This window comes from Tamandua tetradactyla, chromosome 14 (assembly GCF_023851605.1).
Source record: "Tamandua tetradactyla isolate mTamTet1 chromosome 14, mTamTet1.pri, whole genome shotgun sequence".
NCBI lineage: Eukaryota > Metazoa > Chordata > Mammalia > Pilosa > Myrmecophagidae > Tamandua > Tamandua tetradactyla.
The window spans coordinates 66,568,847-66,586,151 of NC_135340.1; the positions used below are offsets into that span (position 1 = coordinate 66,568,847).

The 17,305-nt window shown below is 38.3% G+C and overlaps 1 protein-coding gene across 6 annotated transcripts in view; it reads left to right on the top strand.

Moving 5' to 3' along the window:
• TMOD2 (tropomodulin 2) overlaps positions 1–17,305 on the top strand; it is a 67,235-nt gene that overhangs the window by 34,189 nt on the left and 15,741 nt on the right. For all 6 annotated transcript variants that reach the window (XM_077127902.1, XM_077127896.1, XM_077127898.1 and 3 more), the window contains exons 6-7: positions 1,660–1,790; positions 7,714–7,821. In XM_077127902.1, the coding sequence (XP_076984017.1) occupies positions 1,660–1,790; positions 7,714–7,821 (239 nt within the window). The remainder of the gene's footprint in view (positions 1–1,659; positions 1,791–7,713; positions 7,822–17,305) is intronic.

Consider the following 17,305-nt stretch of genomic DNA (forward strand, 5'->3'; position numbering starts at 1 on the left):
AAGATGGTCCCTTCTCAAAAGGAACTCATTCATTGGTGGTAGGGATGGGCCAGTAATGAGATAATTTGGTAGAGGGTGATCCAGGCGCTATGAGAACAGACAGAAGATCACAGTTTTTCTTAGAACAATTCTATTTTATTCTCTTTGGGGGACTGAGACAATGCTTTCTAGTTTCAGCTGCATTTTTGTGAACCATATTTGTAATGGATAATTTAATCCAGATAGTGACCAATATTCCTTTTACTTTTTTTTCCTTTCTGGTTTCATATGCATTTATACACCTATGTATGATCCCTATTTCTGCCCAGTCCTGGTTATTATCAATTTTGTAGCTTTTGCTCTTTTGACAGCTGAAAAATGTTCATCTCTTTAGCTTCAGTATCAAAGGGTAACATTCTGACTGTTGCTGTGTTTTCTATTAATACTCTGGTGAGGAACCTTCTGAACTTTTACACATACACATACATACACATACCATTAATTTTTTTAAATCATGGCTCTTTTCTCTTATCAGTACATATAGATTTACTTCATTCTTTTAATGAATTCATAGTATTTTATGTGATTATACTATAATTTATTTAGTCATTTTTCACTTTTATTTTATCACTTTTAACTGTCACTAGCAATATGTCTGTGAACATCCCTGAATAGCTATATTTATATATTAGTACTATTTTATCACTTTTAACTGTCACTAGCAATATGTCTGTGAACATCCCTGAATAGCTATATTTATGTATTAGTACTATTTTTCCTTTAGGTTGGACTACTAGCTATAGAATTGCTGAGCCATAGTACATCACATTTGGAGTTTTGATGGGTAATGCCGCATTACTCACCAATAATATATAAGTATGCTTTTATCCCCACACGTTTGCCAACACTGAATGTTATTTCTTTTCATATTTTTTGCTGATAGAATGAACAGGGGCAGTATCTCGTTTTATTTTGAAGTTTAACTACTTTTATAAATATTGATGAAATGACAGAGATTCTTCTGATTCTATTATTTATTCATTTTTAATTGTGTCTTACTGATTTGTAAGAGCTCTTTGTGTCTTGGGTTGTTAGCCAGTTGTATGTTATATATATTGCAAACATTTTCTATTAGTTGCTTTTGAGAATTCTTCCATTTTACTTTTCCATCCCTTTCTCCTTCCATATCTCCCTTAAAATTAAAACTCAAAAATGGAAATCAGAGGAGGGGGGAATGACAAAGAGAAAGGTATTGAGATTTGGGAAATGAAAAGATTCATTATGGTTTATTTTTTACATCTCAAATCTTATGCCTGTCTGGATGTTAGAGCCAGAAAGAGGCCTGTATGGAGCAGCAATAACTGCCAATGGATGTTCTTTTGGGGGGTTGAGTTTGTACTTTTGGGGTTTGGTTTGCTCTAGATCCCTCTGTACTTTTGGCTCCATGCAGTGTCAACCACTAAGACTTCTCATCACAGCTCAGAAAAATCAACCTTCCAAACCACAACTTAGAAGCATACTACTCCCCTGCTTGCTTAGTTGAGAATAAAACTTAGTTACTGACATTAGAATTTTGTTGTCATCAGAGCTTATGAAAGAAATGCCATTTTTCAGGAAGTCATCTCTGATTTTGACAGGAGAGTCCTTACCGTTTCTTTTTAAAATTCAAATCTGTTTTAGATGTGGTCAAAGGGGAAAAGGTCAAGCCAGTATTTGAGGAACCACCTAACCCTACAAATGTGGAAGTGAGTCTGCAGCAGATGAAAGCCAACGATCCCAGCCTTCAAGAAGTCAATCTCAACAACATCAAGGTATCTCATTATGGTTGTGATTGCTGTCAATCACTTGATTGACAACCTTCAGAAAACTTTCTGGAAATGATTGATTCCCAACTATCTTTTAGATTCATGCCTGCTTGTGATCCTCTGTAGTCACTGCTTTTTTGTTGATTTTTTGTTTTTTGTTTTTGGCATGGGCCAGGCACCAGGAATCGAACCCGGGTCTCCAGCATGGCCTGCTGAGCCACCATGGTCTGCCCTGTAGTCACTGCTTTTTTTTTTTTTTTCACATGGGCAGGAATCGAACCTGGGTCCTCTGGCATAGCAGGCAAGCATTCTTGCCTGCTGAGCCACCTGTAGTCACTGCTTTTGAGGCAAAGTGCCCTGGTCAAAAGAAGTAGGTTAAAAATGAGTGATTTCTAGAATTCTTTGAAAGGAATCACAGTGTTCTTGTTAAACGTAGTATATTAGTTATTTGTTGCTGAGTAACCAATTACTCTAAAACTTAGTGCCTTAGAACAACAAGCATTTATTATCTCACTCGGTTTCTCATGTTCGAGAATCTGGGAGCAGCTCAACTGGGTAGTTCTGGCCCAGGATCTCTGCTGCAACTGCCGTTGAGCTGACCAGCCAGGGCCGCAGTCGTCTAAAGGCTTCTCCAGAGGGGCAGGAGGGTCCACTTCCAAGATGGCGCCTTCACATGGCTCTTTGTCAGAGGCCTCCGTTCCTCACCACGTGGGCCTCTCCATGGCTGCCCGAGTGACCTCACGTCACAGTAGAGAGTGCGTGATCCAAGAAAGAGCAAGCAGGAAGCCACAGTGCCTTTAATGACCTAGTCACACACTATTGTGCCCACTTCGTTCTGTTTGTTAGAAGCAAGCTATTAAGTTCACACCACTCAAAAGGTAGAATATCAGAGAACATGTGGGCATTGAAACCACCAAACGTAGCAAGGGCTTGCTACGCTTCCTTCTCTGTAGATGGTTTTCTTGAATTATACCCTTCTTGACATGATCAGTCAGCATGACATGGCAGTATAAGGATAAAGGAGTCTTGAAGAAATGGAAACTCGCTCTAAGTTAAGAGACCTCAAGCCAAAGAGCAATCATTTCCTGTCAGGCCAGGAGACCTGAGGTTGTCATCCTAGGCCTGGACATTTCAGGGGCTTCTGCCCTGGGCCCTAGAGCCAGAGTCTATGTTGGGAAAATCAGCCCTACTGAGAAAATTTCCAGAGTCCAAAGCTATTCCTGGGCTGAATCCAAAGTTTGTATCCCAGCCAGGACAGTCCTAGAAAAGCAATGTAACCAGAAATGTTAAAGCAACAAGGGGGACAGTTTAGTGTTACTTCTAATTAGGGGAGGAAAGGAAGATTTGGAGGGGAATTGAAATTTTGGGAAACACTTATTTTTAGAATGTTTGGCTGATTTACGACATTGTTTCTTATGTAGAGGTATAAAACTTTGAGTTAACCTTATATGGTGTCTCAGGTTAAATAAACTTTGTTACAGTATTGATTCCCTCTGATAATCTTAAGTAGTAGTCAGGACAAATATTATTTCTGCCCCATCTTGTATATAAGGAATCTGGGGCACAGGAAAGTTAAGAAATGTGCTTCAGATGATAAAGTTAGTGAACAGTGGAGCTGGGACTCAAGCCTAGATATCAAATCCTTTCCTTTTTCTATTATATTCTAAAATGATCATGCTATAAGTATTGCTTCTTTATAGGATAATTACAGATTGAATAATTGAATATTCTTGATAGTCTTCTTGATAATTTCAATTTTTGGAATAAAAAGCTATTAAACTATAAGAAATCTTCATTCTGTAGTTTTTCCCAAGTTTTGAGTAATACTACGAGTTGAGAAAAAAACTTCAACATCATGAAATAATGAAAATAATTGTATTTTCTGAACTGAGTATCTGATAGAGTTAAACGGAGATGGGAAAGACTTATTTTCAAAAAAGGAGCTGAGGAGGAAAAATTTCTGCAGATTCATTAGCTGTAATTCTTGTTTTTTTTGTCCAACCAACATCATCCTTTGGACTTACAATCAAGATTTTTTTTTTATGCTTTGGTACTTCATTTTACCCGACATCTCCAGGCAAAGACAAGCTTCTCCACCATTTTTCATATTAGTTTATTTCTTTTTTAAAAATATTTTTATTATAAACAATGAACCGACATACCAGCATTCTTGACATACAGTCATTCTTGACATACGAACATTCTTGACATAGTTACAATCAATGGCTGACAATATCATCACATAGTTGTGTATTCATCATCACGATCATTGTTTTGAACATTTGTCTCTCTCCAGCAAAAGAAAGAAAAAAGAAAAATCTCATACATGCCATACCCCTTACCATTCCCTTTCATTGACCCCTAGTGTTTCAATCTACACAATTAATTTTAACCTTTGTTCCCCCTATTATTTGTTAATTTTTTTAATCCATATTTTTTACTCATCTGTCCATACCATACATAAAAGGAGCATCAGACACAAGGTTTTCACAATCACATAGCCCATTTTACATATCAGTTTATTTCTTGATTTACTGTTTCCGCAAAGCCAATTTATTTTCACACGCTAAAACAAAATTGGAGGATCTGAAGCATGTGAGAAACAAGAGGACCAGAGGCTGTGCCATCACCGTGCCAGAGTAAGCCGAGTCTGCGTTCCTGGGCAAATGCCTGAGGAGGTTCACAGTCTGTGCATCTAAAAGTCCCTTTTCAAAGTCCAATCAGGGTTTCACCTGGTGTGTACACAAGTGCTCTGGCAGTACAGTTATTCCTTGTCCTTTTTCATTTGCTTCACTGCAAGGAATGAGAGCCTTTCCACAACAGTTCGCACCAAGCTTTGTGCAGAGTAGACATTCAATAAATTATTTCTGTGGTTACTCTTCTCTTGAGTTTCAGTTCCAAGTGATTTACAGCAATTCAAATTGAAGGACAGCATCCTTTCCCCTAGTCTTAATAAAGGCTTTTATTTTCTTTCCTTTATACTCATAAGTAAAGAGGCTTAAATTCTCAAAAATGATTCACTTTTATTTAGGAGCATTTAGAAAGTGGCATCTAACACATTAGTAATTATGAAGAAAATGACTTTGATATAGGGACTTTTGTGGTTGACTGCCAATTCCTTAGACTTCTTAAATCCTCAGGTCTTATTCTTGACGAGCTTCTTTATATGTGTGGCTTTGTTTCTAAAGAAACTCTTGAAGGAGTTTTCCATTTCATCCTTTTACATTTGCTATAGAATATAGTGTCGCTATTTTGTTTTCTACCTTGTTTTCTTTTTCTGCTTTCTGAAGTCAACCATCATTGGAACCGGGAGCTCCTACATATTTTATTTCTTTCTCTGTTATAAAGATTTTGGAACATAATTTCATATTGTTATTCAGAGGGAAGTATAGACTTTAAGATATACATCCCATTACAAAATCATTTGGCTGTCTTGCTAATACTGCTTTCATATGACTTGTCCTGTCAATTCCTGTATTCTGTAGGACTTCATAGAGTTTAAAGTCATACGTATGCTCTGTTAGTTTCTTTTTATAAGAGCTAGTTGAAGGCGGGCCACGGTGGCTCAGCAGGTAAGAATGCTTGCCTGCCATGCCAGAGGACCCAGGTTCGATTCCCGGTGCCTGCCCATGTAAAAAAAAAAAAAAAAAAAAAAGAGCTAGTTGAGATATTAGTAAAGATGCTTTAGTTAACCTATCTTTGAATGTTCTTTTGGTGCTGCTTAGTACAGATTCCATTATGTTCATATCCTGACTCTAAAATAGGCTTCCTCCAAAAACATCTGCTGGGTAACAAAGGGTGGTTATATTAACCCCTCAAATACCTACCAGTTTTCACTTTTAAACTATTTAGAGAAGTATGCTAGAATAATACATTATTATTTCAGAATTGGGTTATTGTTTCTTAATCCTTAAATGTCATCTCGTTAATTAAATCATGGAAGCTTTGAAAAACAAAAATTGATCTACTTCCGATATTTATTTTGTTCATTTGCACCGATGTTATTGTAAGTCACTTTCCAGGAAACATTTTAGCTATCATGAAAAAAAACAGTCTCCATGTTCTATATCTAATAACTCATTGTCTCTGATTTTTCTTGACAAAGATGAGGGAGAAAGGAAGAAAATAAAGTTTTTTGGAAAACAGAGATTTATTATTTTTCTGGTTTTTAAATTCTAATTTAACTTTAACTTTACGTTTCTACACACATTTATAAATTGTTTAGAACTTGAAAACATTTTTCCAATGAAAAATATGAACTTTATTAAATTGAATTGAGTTTAGACTGGCCCAAAGTATTCAGCACTATACATTGACCATAAAAAATTGAGCAGAGGAAACTGCAGCATTCAACTGGACGTAGCATTTTATTCAGGAGTAATAATCAAAGTATTTAACAGTCAGCACAGCATGGGCACTGACCAGTCAGAATGGACCTGGCCAGAGGGATAGACCAGGTTCCAGAAGCCCTCTGCCTTGCCAGGCATTAACTCTTTAGTTGTTGGATCGTGGGAGGTCAAAGGGGTCCAGGGAAGGGGCTTGGCATCAAGGGGAGTTGCTGAATTGCAGGGTGCTCATGGGGATTTTCCCTTCTTTTGAGCTTCAAAATGCATGTTGTTTATACACTTTGGTGACATGTACAGCTGGGTTATAAGGGCTGCTCATGGCTATATTCCCCATGGACTTAAAATCTTGGTGGGCAGAGACTGTGCCTACCTGGGCACCAGCATAGGCAGGTGTCCTGGCAGGTGTAATATTGATTGCAGTGATATTTGAACGAGATTGTGGGCACATACAGACTTCGGAAGGCTCATGGCACTGCCCCTTCATGACTTAATTTCAGTTCAAATGAACAGTTCTCCTTTTCCCTGAAAAAGGGTATAGCTCTTAAGTTTATAGGCAACAATTAGGTCAATTTTGGCACACAGATGGAAATATGGAGAAAGAAGGAGAACAGATTGTAGGATGTAGGAAGAAAGGAAAGGAAGATTTTCCTTAGATTAAATGGCTTGGAGATGAAATACATGTATCTATGGAAGTTTGTGTGTGTGTGTGCGTGCGCGTGCATGTGTGTTAAACATTGCCTGAGGTCTGTTTGGTTTATTATTGGGCTATTTCCTAGCATCTAATCATTACTGACTTTTATCAAGTACTCACTATATGCCATATCCGTTGCTAAATACTTACCATGCCTTACTTTATTTAACCCTTAATGGGACTTAAACAGGTTAAGTTGCCCAAGGTCACAGAGCAGTAGTGGGTCAGAACTCATGTGCACATGTGGCCACCCCATTTGGCTCTCTCCCCAGTGGTCAGTGCTGTGCTGAATGCTGTCGGAGAGGGAGGATAAAGATGAGTGAGATTGCTTCAGAACCTGTATTCTGAGCAACTATTCGAATAAAAGCACTAAATAAATACTAGCATGATATAGTAAGTGCCCAGATATTATGGAATTGTGGATAAAGACAATTTTAATGCCACCTTTAAGAGTCAGCAAACAAAGGCCATATTTCAGCAGTCTTGAAAGATGAGTGAGAATGGATTAGGAAAAAGGCAAGTGGAACATTATTTCTAAATGTATGGAGGAAAGACCATGGAATATTAGTATAATGGCATGCAGATCAGTCTGGCTAGGATATAGGGATGGAAAGAGAAAAAGAAGGAAGAATAGTGTGGGCATTTCTTGGTTAAAGAAAGAAAAAAGGTGATGCCAGAATGTAACGTTGTATTCAATTTCTTTGTTGAACACTAAGGTGCTATATTGCTGAGGATAGCTTGGCTGCTGGAGGATTGGTGATGAATGTCTCAGAAGGGGGTTTTATGCAATTAGTCATCCAAACCTATTGATTTTTAAAAACTTTGGGTCCTTAGCTTGGGGTGGGGGCACTGCGGAATGGTCCATAAACTCTCTGTGCCTTTCCTGTCTTAGAACATCCCAATTCCAACCCTGAAGGAATTTGCAAAGGCTTTGGAGACCAACACTCACGTGAAGAAGTTCAGCCTGGCCGCAACCCGCAGCAATGACCCTGTGGCAGTGGTGAGTAAAATTCTTACAGATAGAGCCTGAAAATACTTAATTTATGAGAAACTGTTTTTAATTTTTTTTGTCATTTAATAATTTTAGATGGTAAATTTATTTTCTATGCAGTTAATAAACCAAATTAATCATAATGAGATAGTGAAACTTCAGAACCCAACCGTCAGGCACTTTGAGTTAACTAGAATTTTATCAGCACTCATTTTTAAGAAAAAGAAACAAGATTAGACTATGCATTTAGTCAAATAAATATTCAGGTTTTGTTCTACACTTAAAAATTTTCTGAAACTTTCCCATCTACAGTAAACTGTCACTTCGGTAGATATTATAGTGCCCCTGAAATCTTACAGGAACTTAATACATTAAAAAACATTGAATTATATTTCATTTTAATCTTTGAAATGGAATAATAATGTTTTAAACAACTAAATTTTGAAACATTTTTTCTCTGACACTCTGTTAACCAGAATATGAAAAGAATCAAAAGCTTATTTCTTTTATGCATTTTAGATAATTCAGCTAAAGAAGAAAACTCCCTGACTCAAATACTACTGCTGTCCCAATCAGCATCAACATTATTTCTTCTATTAATGGGTAGCATTTATTGAGCATTAATAAGTACCAACACTAATCTCTGTGCTTTACACACATCTCACCCGATCCTCCCAGTAATATTATGAGGAAAGTATTATTACTGCTAGTTAATATTAATATGAGGTGTTATTACTTCCCACACTAACAAATGAGCAAACTGAGGCTTAGCTCAGGGAGGTTAAGTAATTTGCCCAAGGTAACACAGCCAGTAAGTGGCAGAGCAAGGATTCCCCAAGGTCTTTCTAGTTCTAGTCAGCATGCTTAACCATCAAGCTATGCTCCACGTACATACACTGCCTCGTCATGCATTTGCTAAGATATGTCACCTATTGGGAGCCTAGACATCTACCCTTAAATTACAGCATCTGATGTTCAGCCCTTGAATCAAGCTAGAAAAACAAAAGTTGTTTTGACCTGATGCTGTGATTTAAGTAATATGTCTTTTGGAAAATCTAAAATAGCATTAAAAGCAGACCACATGAAAGTAATAACTACCTGTCGCTGTGCCTGACACAGAATAGGTATCTGAAAATATTTAACTGAATAAATGAATGAATGAATGGGCCTTCCAACCTCTCAGCAACAGATAATACTACCATAATGACAACAGCACACTTGAAATAGGCACTCGAAAGAGGGACTAAGCTGCAAAATTGTTTTCACCAGCAATTATTGCATCATCTAAACTTATCAGTTTTGAACTTGAAACCTAGCTTTAAAATAAAAAAACAGCAGAACTAGATTATAAATAAGGTGAAATGATAATTTAAGGATTCTTATTTGTTTGTGGTTTTATCTCCCCTTTAGAAGATTTGCTTTCAATAAAACAAAAATACAAAGCATTTTGTATGTAAATGAGTAAAAAAATTAATAAAGACATGACTTGTCGCTTCCATTTAATAGTTATTTAGAGTAAAATTGTGGGGCTGGGGATAGTTTTTAGTCCACTGTCAACACCACTGGTAAATAATCTAACTCCTACTCTCGGTCATAGAGATAACTTGCTAAATGCACTAAATACATTCTAAATACAATAATCTCTGATACAGTTTAAATTCAGCAACTACGTGGTGAATACCTACCATTTGTCCGAACTGTGCCAGGAGCTCATTTTGTGGTAATATTTTTTAGGAAAATTTGATTCTTTTGCAATTTGTTGTTGTTTTTAAATTTATTTGGTATATATTCACAGGTACACTCTGTGAAATAGAAGGAATATATATAGATATGCATATATCTATATATATATATATAGAGAGAGAGTTTTCAAAATAAGATTTTCCTGCTGTTTTTACTCTGGATAGAGATTTTTCAGTTTTTCTTCATTCCAACTCTGATTGATGTGTCACAGCAAACATTTTGTATGAAGTGACACATATCACCCTCCTTTCCTCATTCCCGTAAGCCCCCTCCTCAAAGGTAAGCAGAGAAGAGAGAAGTGGAACCAAGGGAGGGAAATGAAGATTTCAAGAAGTGTTTTCTCAGTCATTATTATGCCTGGGCGACTGTTTCAAGAGCCTGTTAGAAAGGCTTCATTTAGCATCCAGACATGAAATGAAAGGTGTTTCTAGCGGATGCCACTTACATACCACAGACCTTATTCTGCTTCCTTATTATAAATTATAATTCTGGTGTATTGCAAGAATCATTGCGGCCGTGTGTGGTTGGGTCCCTTGATACATGTCCCCACTTAAGGCTGTCTTGCATTTACTGAGCAAACATTTTATTGTCAGGCTCTTGCTAACCACAATTAAACAAATACAACAATAGTATTTTAAAATAATTTTCTGAGACTGTCATGAGTTTGAGGCTCTTGTTCAGGCTTACAGAAGCGTTGTAGTTCCACCCATGAGACAGTGTGGTGTGGCAGAAAGAGCTTTAGTCTTGATATGGAAGACTTGGATCTTTGTCTGGTTTTGCTAGTTTCGTATTATGTGACTTTGTTGTGAGATTTCCTGGAAGGATCGTGTGAATTGGTGTTCATCCAAAAGCAGTTAACACATATGCAGGTTTGAAAGGATGTATGTGCCCTAGAAAAGCCATGTTTTAATCCTAATCCCGTTTTGTAAAGGCAACCATTTCTTCTAATCCCTATTCAGTACTGTATGTTTGAATCTGTAATTAGATCATCTCCCTGGACATGTGACTCAGTCAAGAGTGGTTGTTAAACAGGATTAGGTGGAGACGTGTCTCCACCCATTCTAGGTGGGTCTTGATTACTTTACTGGAATCCTATAAAAGAGGAAACATTTTGGAGAAAGCAGAAGATTCAGAGAGAGCAGAGAATGACAGAGCCACGAGAAAGCCACAGCAGAGAATGCCACAGAACCCCAAAGCAGAGAGTCCATCAGCCAGAGACTTTTGGAGATGAAGAAGGAAAACGCCTCCTGGGGAGCTGGAGAGGAAGCTAGCAGATGACGCCATGTTTGCCATGTGCCCTTCCAGCCAAGAGAGAAACTCTGGTTGTGTTCGCCATGTGCCTTTCCAATTGAGAGAGAAACTCTGAACTTCATTAGCCTTCTTGAATCAAAGTATCTTACCCTGGATGTCTTAGATTGGATATTTCTATAGACTTGTTTTAATTGGAACATTTTCTCAGCCTTAGAATTGCAAACTTGTAACTTATTAAATTCCCCTTTTTAAAAGCTGTTCCATTTCTGGTGTATTGCATTCTGGCAGTTAGCAAACTAGGACAATACACCTTACAACTCTGATGAAAAATTGCTTTCCTTAAGGGCATGAAGAGAAAAGCCTCTTTTGGACTTAGCCCATCTGGTCCTCAGATGTTTCCCTCCCAGGAAAGATCCTTTTTACAGGTTGAAAATTGGTAGATTACCCTTCAGGCAAACTGTGATTATGTAAACATTTATTGAGCTGCACAGCGCCAAGCTCACCATTCACCCTCACTCATTCTCTTTCACACTGGGTGAACCCCCAGGATCAAACATTAAGGAACATTTCTTATACAGGTACATTAGCCTATTCATAATTCTACTAGGATACAAGCATGACCATAGCAGTTGATATTTTAAATCCTGATCAGGATTGCTTCTTCTCAAATTATTCTCCAAAAAGTTTGCCTGGCAAGATTATTATAGACTGTGGTGGATTAAAGACAGCTACAGATTCTTTGCTATGCCTTCCATTAAGAAAAGGAGTCTAATCTCCTCCCCTTGAATCTGGGCTAGTGTTAGTGGCTTGCTTGACCAGTAGAGTATAGAAGAAGTGATATTGTAGGACTTCTGAAGCTGGGGCATGACTTTCAGCTCCTCCCGTGCCGCTCAGACCACTCTGAGAACTGTGAGCCTTCATGGAAATCCAGCTACCTGGAGAGCGCCAGGCTGAAGAGGTCACTCGTAGATGATCTGATTGACAGGCCCAGCGAAGCCCCACCTTCCAGTTGTCTCCCTGCCACAGAGCCAGACGTGTGACTGAATCCTTCTCAGACCCTCTAGACCAGCTCATCTGCCAGCTGAACACTATCAGGTTTGAACGGTAGGATCACCAAGCTGAACACTGCCTGAATTCCTGGTATACAAACTTATATGATGTAATATAATGTGTGTTGTTAAAAAAACAAAACAAAACTGTGATTATGGCTGAATGACTCAATGTTGATAAGAAGTAAAAGCATTAAAGAACTTAAAGAGACTTCTTTTTAAGGATCAAAAACAGATTCACTGAGGCCTTTACGGGATTGTTGTGAACGTAGGCAAAACGTGTATGAGATGGCGTTATCTCCATTTTACAGATGGGGCAACTGGGGTTCGGGAATGTTGATTAACTTAATGAATCTTCCTCAGCCTGTAGCCAAGCCAGGGTGCAAATTTTAGTTACCTCTAATCAAGTTCAGCTCATCACACCCCAACCCCTTTATATAATGGCATATATGGGGTGAGTATTAATGGAATTTGCCCCAACTAAGTGCTGAGGAAGCGAAAAAAGGTGCAGATTTATATTTTAAAATGTTATTATTATTAAAATCATCTTAAAAATCAAGCGTTCCTACATGGAACACGACATCCAGGAATGAAAGTCTCCCTGGTGGCATGGGAGATGACTCCCAGAGATGAGTCTGGCCCTGGCACCATGGGATCAACAATGCCTTCCTGACCAAAAGGGGGAAAAGAAGAGTAACAAATAGGTATCAGTGGCTGAGGGAGTTCAGATAGAGTCGAGAAGTTATACTGGAGGTCACTCTTAGGCATGCTTCAGTTAGACATTGCTACCTACTGTAACTTGCAAAACCCCAAACCATTCCTGCCAATCCTAAAGAATACGTAGGGCATTATAAAAGATTCTACATAGGTTCCACGCAGTAGGGTAACTCTCCAAAACCTACAACCTCAAGATGGGTCCTTGGACCAGATAACCCTGAAATGCAGATGGCCTAGCCTCTCCAGAACATCAGCTAATTCCATCCCCTATCCCATATTATTGACAGCCCCTTCCAACATGAAAAAGTTAGAATGGGCATAGCCCAAATACCCCTAAAGAGTGGGAGAAAAATCAAAGGTGATGGTGGAGTTATACAGAGAAGGTAGGGTTTAATAAATGAGTATGAGTGTTGAATCAGTATATTGATATTTCTTTTAGCCTCCAGTACCTTAGAGTAGCTAGAAATAAAAACCTAAAATTGTGGAATTGTAACCCATACCAAATCTGAAGTCTGTTCTATAACTAATTGTTGCAATGTACTTTGAAATTTATTGCATTTATGTATATATATATTACTTCAAGAGAAGGAGGAGTATAATAGAGAAGATAGGTTTTAACAAATGCGTATGACTGCTGAATCATTATATTGATATTTCTGTTGGTCTCCAGTGTCTTGGAGCAGCTAGAAGAGAAAAATGAAAAATTGTGAAACTGTAACTCATACCAAACTTTAAAATCTGCTCTATAACTACTTATTAAAATGTACTTGGAAATTTATTGCTTTTTTGTATATGTTATATTTCACGATTAAAAAAGTTAAAAATCAGGAGTTTATGAGAGCATTGTCCTATAATAGAAATATAATATGGCCTGCAAATGTGAGCCACATGTGTAATTTAAAATTATCTAGTAGCCATATTAAAAAAGTAAAAAGAAACAGGTATAATTAGTTTTAATAATATATTTGGGCCAATGTCATTAAATTGTTATCTCTTATGAAGTTCCGAGACACACTGAGACGGGGTGAACCTTGAATATATTATGCTGAGTGAAATAAGCAAGGCAATAGGACAAAACTTGGATGATTTCGCTTGAACAAAATTGATGAAGCTAAGAGATAGGCGAACAGAGGCTTGTGATACTCTGCTCCATACTTTGTGGGTTTGAAAATGTCATAATAAAAAAAAAGTTTTATAAGTTAAAAAATAATAATAAATAATCATCTCTTTAAAATGTAAATCATTATAAACTATTGTTAGAGCTCTTTTACCTTTCTTTCTTAGTAAGTCGTTGAAATCCAGTGTGTGTTTTATACTTGCAGTTTATCTCAGTTGAGACTAGCCACTTTTCAAGGGCTCGGTAGCCACATGTGACCCCTGGCAACCTTTCTAATCCAGCATAGGATTAGAAGATTAGTGAGACTTCCTGGAAGATGGCGGCTTAGTAAGACGCGCGGATCTTAGTTTCTTCTCCAGGACACCTACTAGGGGAGTAGAAACGATACAGAAAGCGCCCAAAGCCACAACAGAGATAAAAAAGACAGCGTACCCCATCCTGGAACGGCTGGCTGGCTGAGAGAAGCAGCTCGGGTGAGATCGCCGAGGCGCGCGGGCCTTACCGGGCGGGGTGGCAAGCGGCCGGAGTTACTCCCTTCCCCCTTCCCGGGCCGGCTGGGAGAATTGGAGAGGCGGTCCCCTGAAACAAAGACGGCTGGCGCCCACACCACGCGCAGCCCCCGGACCAACTGAGAGAATTGGATCGGAAACCCCCAGGCCGCGGAGAACGGTGACTGGTGGGGGAGGCCCCTTCCAAACCCGTGACTCCCGGGGAACGTGCACTCTCTCGGGCGGGCCGCTGCCGCTGGCGCCCTCCCGCCACGCTTGTTGCCCAGGGCCGACTAGGAAATTCAGACGGGCTCTTTCCCTGGCTGCGGCGACCAGCAACCCTCCCTGCGTTCGGACCCCGGGCCGGCTCAAGCCGTTTCGGCTAGCGAACCCCCCAGACGGCGAGAGTTTTCCAAAGTTTAAGGTCCCACAGCACCTTTTACTGGTGGGACCCGCAGACAAACGTGTGCCACGAGCGCCACCTACTGGGCAGGATAAGAAAAACAGAACCCAGAGATTTCACAGAAAAATATTACAACCTTGCTGGGTCCAACACCAAGAGAAATCTGAATAAATGCCCAGACGCCAGCAGCAGAAGATAACTGTCCACGCTCAAAAGATTGAGAATATGGCCCAGTCAAAGGAACAAACCAATAGCTCAAATGAAACACAAGAGCTGAGACAACTAATGCTGAATATACGAACAGAAATGGAAAACCTCTTCAAAAATGAAATCGATAAATTGAGGGAGGACATGAAGAGGACATGGGCTGAACATAAAGAAGAAATAGAAAAACTGAAAAAACAAATCGCAGAACTTATGGAAGTGAAGGATAAAGTAGCAAACATAGAAAAAATAATGGATAGCTACAATGATAGATTTAAAGAGACAGAAGATAGAATTAGTGATTTGGAGGATGGAACATCTGAATCCCAAAAAGAAACAGAAACTATCGGGAAAAGAATGGAAAAATTTGAACAGGGTATCAGGGAACTCAAGGACAATATGAACCGCACAAATATACGTGTTGTGGGTGTCCCAGAAGGAGAAGAGAAGGGAAAAGGAGGAGAAAAACTAATGGAAGAAATTTTCACTGAAAATTTCCCAACTCTTATGAAAGACCTAAAATTACAGATCCAAGAAGTGCAGCGCACCCCAAAGAGATTAGACCCAAATAGGCGTTCTCCAAGACACTTACTAGTTAGAATGTCAGAGGTCAAAGAGAAAGAGAAGATCTTGAAAGCAGCAAGAGAAAAACAATCCATTACATACAAGGGAAACCCAATAAGACTTTGTGTAGATTTCTCAGCAGAAACCATGGAAGCTAGAAGACAGTGGGATGATATATTTAAAATACTAAAAGAGAAAAACTGCCAACCAAGACTCCTATATCCAGCAAAATTATCCTTCAAAAATGAGGGAGAAATTAAAACATTCTCAGACAAAAAGTCACTGAAAGAATTTGTGACCAAGAGACCAGCTCTGCAAGAAATACTAAAGGGAGCACTAGAGTCAGATACAAAAAGACAGAAGAGAGAGATATGGAAAAGAGTGTAGAAAGAAGGAAAATCAGATATGATATATATAATACAAAAGGCAAAATGTTAGAGGAAAATATTATCCAAACAGTAATAACACTAAATGTCAATGGACTGAATTCCCCAATCAAAAGACATAGATTGGCAGAATGGATTAAAAAACAGGATCCTTCTATATGCTGTCTACAGGAAACACATCTTAGACCCAAAGATAAACATAGGTTGAAAGTGAAAGGTTGGGAAAAGATATTTCATGCAAATAACAACCAGAAAAGAGCAGGAGTGGCTATACTAATATCCAACAAATTAGACTTCAAATGTAAAACAGTTAAAAGAGACAAAGAAGGACACTATATACTAATAAAAGGAACAATTAAACAAGAAGACATAACAATCATAAATATTTACGCACCGAATCAGAATGCCCCAAAATACGTGAGGAATATACTGCAAACACTGAAAAGGGAAATAGACTCATATACCATAATAGTTGGAGACTTCAACTCACCACTCTCATCAAGGGACAGAACATCTAGACAGAGGATCAACAAAGAAATAGAGAATCTGAATATTACTATAAATGAACTAGACTTAATAGACATTTATAGGACATTACATCCCACAACAGCAGGATACACCTTTTTCTCAAGTGCTCATGGATCATTCTCAAAGATAGACCATATGCTGGGTCACAAAGCAAGTCTTAACAAATTTAAAAAGATTGAAATCTTACACAACACTTTCTCGGACCATAAAGGAATGATGTTGGAAATCAATAATAGGCAGAGTGCCAGAAAATTCACAAATACGTGGAGGCTCAACAACACACTCCTAAACAACGACTGGGTCAAAGAAGAAATTGCAAGAGAAATTAGCAAATACCTCGAGGCGAATGAAAATGAAAACACAACATATCAAAACTTATGGGACGCGGCAAAGGCAGTGCTAAGAGGGAAATTTATTGCTCTAAATGCCTATATCAGAAAAGAAGAAAAGGCAAAAATTCAGGAATTAACTATCCATTTGGAAGAACTGGAGAAAGAACAGCAAGCTAACCCCAAAGCAAGCAAAAGGAAAGAAATAACAAAGATTAGAGCACAAATAAATGAAATTGAAAACATGAAAACAATAGAGAAAATCAATAAGGCCAGAAGTTGGTTCTATGAGAAAATCAATAAGATTGATGGGCCCTTAGCAAGATTGACAAAAAGAAGAAGAGAGAGGATGCAAATAAATAAGATCAGAAATGGAAGAGGAGACATAACTACTGACCTCACAGAAATAAAGGAGGTAATAACAGGATACTATGAACAACTTTACGCTAATAAATACAACAATTTAGAGGAAATGGACGGGTTCCTGGAAAGACATGAACAACCAACTTTGACTCAAGAAGACATAGATGACCTCAACAAACCAATCACAAGTAAAGAAATTGAATTAGTCATTCAAAAGCTTCCTAAAAAGAAAAGTCCAGGACCAGATGGCTTCACATGTGAATTCTACCAAACGTTCCAGAAAGAATTAGTACCAATTCTCTTCAAACTCTTCAAAAAAATCGAAGTGGAGGGAAAACTACCTAATTCATT